Here is a 6,872-nt window from a genome sequence, read left to right as displayed (position 1 = left end):
TCAGCAGGTGGTCGTGCGTTTCACGGGAGCCGTTTGTCGGAGGTACCACTTCTGCTCCCTGTGGAGGCCGTGATTCCACCCTCAGGCCTGCAGACATGCAGAAGGTGCTTAGCTGTACGCACATACATAGCTCGGCTGGACTTGGCGTGTCTTACAGGAGGAAAGGTGGGCACGTACATCTTGCGGCCTGAGATTTTAACTGGACTGGGTTTTCCTCATTTTCTTCCTGTTGGGCCTCTGACTAGAGAGCAATTGCTTCTTCCCTGACCTGAAGCTGTCACAGCTCAGCCCCAGTCTTGTGTGGCTCTTCAGCGTGTACTGATTTCTCCAGCAAGACTAACGTTAATGAATCTATCCATCTTCATGCTGTGTCAGTGATACAAGAGGTAAAGCACTTGTGGTTTTGCTCCTGATACTCGAGGCCTCGGAATTAAGTCAGTCCTCTGTTGCGCAAGTGTTGTTTTCTGGTGTCTGCAGAAGGTGTCTGAAGGCAAACAAAGTCGCGTCATTAAACTTCAAGCAGTAGTTGTCATGCCTTGTGTGCAATAGATTGTGTTTCAGGAAGATCTGTCTTGATAGGCAGACACTCAAAGAAAAGATGGGCTTCTTGTGAAGCAGTTCACGAGATTAGCAAATGGCTGGCCGTCTGGTTTAGGTGAATCTCCTTGTTTAGTTCATTTCGTCAGAGCAGAAGTAGTGCCCCTCAGAGAGGTTGGAGTGGCTTGGTACACCTGGTGTCAAGGTGAAAGGAAACTAATTTCTGCTTGTTGACTGGCAGCTAACCTGGGCTGAGAATACATAGGAGCCATAACACATGACCAAAAAATGAATCTTGTAGGATAATATTTTGTACAAACTAATTTAAAATTGTATTTGCATGTTTTGGTAGTCAGTTTAAAAAAGACTGAGAGACATGTTGGCTAAAGACCATTTTCCCCGTTAATATTATTCAGCTATGGATAAAAAATTTCCTACTGTAGATTGATAGAAGCAGTCAGAATGTTCATGGTATTTGTGAGCTGATAACCTGCAAGTCTTGTTTGTGTTATTAAAGTATTTTTGTGTTACTGTCACTTTAAAAGAAGTAAAAAAAATCTTCAGGTATGTAAAATGTCCAGAAGAAACTTGAATTTGAGAGCAGAAATATGTCCATTAGTGGAATAACAGGTTTTGACAACTCTAAAATGTTTCTGAAAAAATCTTTGGGGTTGAAGCCCACCCTATTTTGTGAAAACGGTTTTGGTAGAGTAACTTTTGTTGTTTTAAAGACTGGAGTTATATAAGTGGAATATGTTCAACCAGTCCTGATCTCCTAGTGCCAGCAGCTTAGTGAGTTTGACTATTTTTTCCCCCAGAGTGGAGAAAAGAAATCAGCTGTTGTTCCATTGCTGTGGTGGCTGGATGACTCTACCCCACCTTTCTCAGCTCTCTTTCTTCCTTTTTTTCCCTTTTGCAGAGAAATTCAGCTCCTGTGTCTTTGGCAAGGGCCACAGTGGAGAGGAGGAGAAGAATGACTTGTCTATGACTTTGGCAACAAATAATTATATTACAGAAACATAATTCAAATTCTAGTAATGACATTTTGCAAAATCTCCTGCATCAGTTTGTTTGTAGAAGTAATTAACTCTGATGTGACAGTGTCGTAACAAGACGACAAGATTGTACCATCTTACTTCTTTCTTTATAGTAGTTCCTCTAAGCCAGTACAAATCTTTGGGTCGTATGAGTCTATGACTCTTGATGGTCTGAGGAGGCAAAGTTTGCTTTAGCTTGACTTCATACCTTCATCTAACTTTAAATAAAACTTACCAAGCTGAAGTAAATGTTCACACAGTATTTCCTCTTTTTTATCCTAAATTAACTTGTTATTAGAAAAGTCCTTTAAACCTGTGCAGATTCCTTGGCTGTGTTATGCCAGATGCTTTTCAGCAGTAAAAGAAAATGGGGGGTACAATAAATATTATTACTATCGTGGTAGCTGTCTGAAAGTTTTATATATTTTCACACCTGATTGATGAGCATGTTCTGCCAGACCTTACCAGTTTTCTGATGTGGTTTTTTTGGGGATTGACACACTTTGATGAAAGGTTTGATTTAATGAAAGGTTTGCTTGCAGCTATTGTGCTTTCTGAGGAAAATCATTCTCTTGGAGAATTATCAGAGTCCAGCTATGCTGAGTGCTCTGTGCTTGTTATTCCCGTCCAGGCCCTTGTTTAATCTGATTTTGCCTGTTCTTTTTGTTGTTCTTTTTCTCCAACACAGAAAAGTTGGGTGACCGTAAACTGAATGTGGCAGAAGTGACGCAATCGGAAATTGGTCAGAAACAAAAGTTGCAGACGGTCCTGGAAGCTGTTCATGATTTACTGCGACCTCATGGCTGGACAATAAAGTGGAATGTTGATTGTAAGGACCTGTTATGTTTTCTGTCTCAGCTTCACAGGCAAGGAGTGTATGATAATCAACAGGTTTATCATATTCTCTGCGATGCAGTGTGGGGGGGTTATTTATTTATTTGTGTATTTATTTATTTATGTCCGTGTATGGGTTGTAACTGTTACTTTCTTATGTGGGCTTTGTTTAAGGACAGATGTACACAGCTATGGGATAATTGAAGTAATTTGTTACTTTAAGGGTATGCTTTCATTAGAAAGATTTTTTCTTTGCTTTCTGAATTTGAAGCCCTCCAGATATGAGAAAAATTTTAGACATTCAAGCAGTAGAGGGTGGTCTACTCCTTCAGGCAACCACAGTGAGAGTAAAAGGATCCTGCACCCTGCTGGAGGATGCAGCTTCTGACAGGCTAAGCAGAAAATGCCCTCTCTTCAAGCATGGCCTATGACAATCCGAAAGTGAGAATGGAATTTAAGAAGTCCTTTCACCTAGGTAGCAGGTGGGGCTCATCTCTTACAGCCAGGAAAGCTTCTGTTAATGCTTTGGAAGTCTGCGAAAAGCAGAATTCTCTGGTATTCTCCAGTACAGTGGTTGAGTCTGCCTGGCTGTTAACTAGAGATGGAGCTGAAGTGTTTGGGCTCCTATGTTAGGCATAGAACTTAAAAGGAGGGTTGAATCTAGGCTTTGCTACCTGTAAAACTATATCCTGGGCCTTGTTAATTCAGAAAAAAGAGGAAGAAGGATAAAAGGAAAAAAAGACGGTTCACCAAAGGCATTTTTCATTGCCTTTTTGGTGCCTTTTTCCCAGAGGTGTTTGTTTAAAATAAGGCTTCAGTATTCTTTCATCTGCTTTATTTTCCCTGTTCTCTGCAGCAATCCATGGCAAGAATCTGATTTCCATTCTTCACCTTCTGGTAGCTTTGGCAATGCATTTCCGCGCTCCTATTCGACTGCCTGAACATGTGTCTGTACAAGTGGTAGTTGTGCGGGTGAGTATGAACACATAAGAGAAATCGATCAACACTATCATTGTTTTTCACTCCTTTTTTTTTTTTGGCAGTACTGGGCTGCTCCCTTGGGGGAGCAGAATGAGATGTACGCACGATAGGAGAACGAGGGACTGTGAAAACATGGCAAGGTGGCAGCATCCAGCACAGGTCCCGCTCAGGCGTGGAGCTGTAACAGCACAGCAGTGGGAGACCACAGCTCCAACTGTGCTTTCAGCCAAGGCTCCCTAGATGGTGGCTTGAGAAAGCAATGCTGCTTTCACTCGTAGAGTAGGGACTGGAAAGGCAGGAGTTCTTACTAGGTTTTAGATTTCAGTTTTTGTTTCTTGGATTGCTTCTGGGGAACGATGTGTTTCTCTTTCTTCAAAGCTGTTCTCCAAATAAGTTCTTGTTTGAGGTTCAGCTGGTGAAAATTATTGACATGGCATATTGTGTATGGAGCTTGTGCTAGGGCGTTGGTTTCCTTGCCTACCTGAGCTAGCAGCTCTGTTAACCCTGCTGCAAGTCATTCTGACAGACCCAGTTCCTAGATGGCTGCTGACATTTGAGCTCTTTGTGTCAGCTTTCTAAGCACAGGGAAGTCAGGGAAGAAATTCCTCCTTTGAGGCATAAGGCTCTATCCCATAGTTTTGGAAGGGACCCAGAGAGGTCTTAAGGAAGTTTTTGACTCAAGTAAAAGCACTTCTAGCCTCTGAAAGGCATATGCCACAACTCCAAAACTCTGGAGAGGCTCAGAAATATTTGAGCCCACCTGTGTCAGGGGTCTGTGTCTTAACAGAACCAAAGAAGCTTTTATAAAGCTGTTTTGAAACTGAGTCTCACTGCATGCTAACTCTCTGTTGGGCAGGAAACTCCTTATTCATGTAGAAAATTTTCCCAGGGAGAGAAAATCTGGTAACAGGGAAATACTGTTTGTTGTGAAATCACTAGTTGAGCTTTTTATGTTCCCTTTGTTTCCTTGGTGGATGTGTTCCTGACAAGCATGTGGCTGGGGGCTTTAGTAACATGCCTGCTCTAAAAAAGCTGCCCTCGTGCCCGGAGAGCTTTGCTGGCACACCAGAGCCCTGGCCTGGGGGCAGCTGTCCGTGTTATTCCAGCCCCAGACCTCTCTGGAGAGCCAGGCTGCGAGCTGTGTCAAACTGGTGGTTGACCCTGTGACAGGAATGATGCTCTTGGGGAATTGAAGATGGGGATGACAAACTCCCTCTAATTTGTGTTCTAGCACGATGTTGACTATGGTCTCAGGAGAAGAATTGTTAGCAAGTTTGTTGGCTGCAAATACATATATACACACACTTCCCAAACATCCATGTGGCTGTCAGCCTGGCAAATGCCACTGTTCTGGGAGTGAGCCCTCCTGTGTCAGCTGTTTCACCTCTACCTCTACAAAACTTAGCGAGCATGCTTTATCTAGTTTTCTCCTCTGGGATTCTGAAAGATGCTGAATGCTGCAGAGCTCCTAACGAGCTTCTCCTGTACTAATACCATCTGACTTTCTGACTCCTTTCCAGAAACGCGAAGGCCTCCTTCAGACCACTCATGTTACAGAGGAGCTGACGACTACAACAGAGTAAGCACAAAACACTTCAGCTTCAAAGTGTCCGTGGTGTATGATGTGAGACCATTTACGAAGATGAAAGGAAGATTTAATCTTCCTCCTGCCTCAGCTAGATTAACAAAATCACTTAATGTGGTGCTTTCCTTAACTATATAGAAATAACGTGGTCCCTGGAAATATGTTACAGAGGGGAAGACTGTCTTCTTGACATTCTTGTGTTACAGAAGCTTTTAACTGAATAATTCATTGAAAGTGACCTTTGTGGGCCTCATTCTTTTCTTCCTTCCCTTCTTTCTTGAGGTAGCACATATAACTAATTTCTGCCCAGTCTATTTTTCTTTCAAGTGAAGGGCCAGTGTAGATATTTTGAGGAATAATTAGTTTGACAAAAGACGATTCTTTGAAATACCTCTCAAAACTGAAGCAATACTCTGTTAAAATTGTAAGGAGAGACGATCTCTGATATCACTGGTGGTCTGTTGAGGACATTCCTGTAGCATGTTGTCTGGCCTTTGACTTGCTCAGCCTCCTGAGCTGGGAGGAGTGGTTGTCCCTTGGCACCTTGCAGGAAAATGCACATTAAGCCCATAGTCTGATCTTTTCAAAGAGATTATTCGTGAACTAACCTGGTATTTCTGAATGCTCTGACTTGCAGGATGATGATGGGAAGATTTGGTAAGTAACGAGGTTGACTCCAAATTTTTTTTTAATTATGTCAGGCACAGAATCTTGTCTGTTTTCCATCAACAGATCAAGACAATGGATTGAGCAATTCCACGGGGTTGGAATGTATTGTGGGGGCAGGTTTTGTTTCTCCACACGGATTTAGAGCATGATGGGTAGAACCAGATTGTCCAGTATACTGCATGTGCTCTTTAGACTGGTCTCTGTTGATTTGTTCTCATTTGTAAGTAATGAATAGCAAAAACACTGCACAGGGCAATATTTCCTAGTAACATTGTTAGTGGTTTTCAAGTAAAAATCTTTGCAACCCCCAGCAATAAGCATTACACTTCCTTCATATTGTGACCATTTAATTTATATATAAATGGCTACATGAAAATTACTGAAGCAAAGGTGCACAGTACAAGGACTGAAAAAGCTCTCTTTATCTGTCCACTTTCAGAGACCAGTCAGCGCTCTCTAATTCCTTCTCGTGGAGTATCTTATCTCCTCCATGTTCACTTAGACCTTAACAACTCTAGATTTCATCCTCTAAACAAAACCAATTTTTTTTTATGTTGCTACTGAGAGACTTTTCTTTTTGCATTTAGTTTTGTTAGTGGCTTTAAGTCACTTCTCACCGAAGAGATGTGGGCTCCTGTAAAGGACTGTGTGTGATGAAGAACAAGTCGATTAGTTTCTGTTTTCCCTAGATACAGTATGTGAACACTATCATTTCCGCTCTTGCAGAGTACCTACATTAATAATTAATTAGGTACTCAGAAAATAAGTGATGTCAGGGGGCTTTAGGGTCTAAATAACCTATCTGCAGATACCAAAGGATTTTGGATAATAAATATGTTTGTTCATTTGACTATAGAAAATTATTAAAATGTGTTCTATAAATAAAAAGAATTTGACTTTGGAAAAACTGATAATGTTGAAAATTTTAACAGCTTAAAACCCACACACGTTTCCAGCTTTTTTATGCTTTTTGTTTTCTGATGCAGCTGCAATTGGTAAAATTTCAAATTTTTTCTTGTTTTACATGATGAAGAGAGTTTTCATCCAAAAAATTCAGTGTTTGGAAAATTTCAGTCAGCCCAAAGCTGTCCCAATGTGAAATGTTGCACAAATATGTCAATTTAGTAGATTTTAGCTTGGATTAGATATTCTTATACAATGCTTTGAAGGTCTAAACATAATTTAAATCTTCATACTACAGTAAAGTTCGCTCTTCATACATTGCTGAA

General features: G+C 41.2%; 1 protein-coding gene across 3 annotated transcripts in view; it reads left to right on the top strand.

The window, feature by feature from the left end:
- PARVB (parvin, beta) overlaps positions 1–6,872 on the top strand; it is a 38,935-nt gene that overhangs the window by 20,389 nt on the left and 11,674 nt on the right. For all 3 annotated transcript variants that reach the window (XM_010144499.1, XM_010144497.1, XM_010144498.1), the window contains 4 exons: positions 2,263–2,403; positions 3,265–3,380; positions 4,910–4,968; positions 5,612–5,631. In XM_010144499.1, the coding sequence (XP_010142801.1) occupies positions 2,263–2,403; positions 3,265–3,380; positions 4,910–4,968; positions 5,612–5,631 (336 nt within the window). The remainder of the gene's footprint in view (positions 1–2,262; positions 2,404–3,264; positions 3,381–4,909; positions 4,969–5,611; positions 5,632–6,872) is intronic.

This window comes from Buceros rhinoceros, unplaced genomic scaffold (genome assembly GCF_000710305.1).
Source record: "Buceros rhinoceros silvestris isolate BGI_N320 unplaced genomic scaffold, ASM71030v1 scaffold8491, whole genome shotgun sequence".
In the NCBI taxonomy this organism is placed as follows: Eukaryota; Metazoa; Chordata; class Aves; order Bucerotiformes; family Bucerotidae; genus Buceros; species Buceros rhinoceros.
Note: the sequence above shows the minus strand (reverse complement) of the source record. Positions and strands in the feature narration are given on the sequence as shown.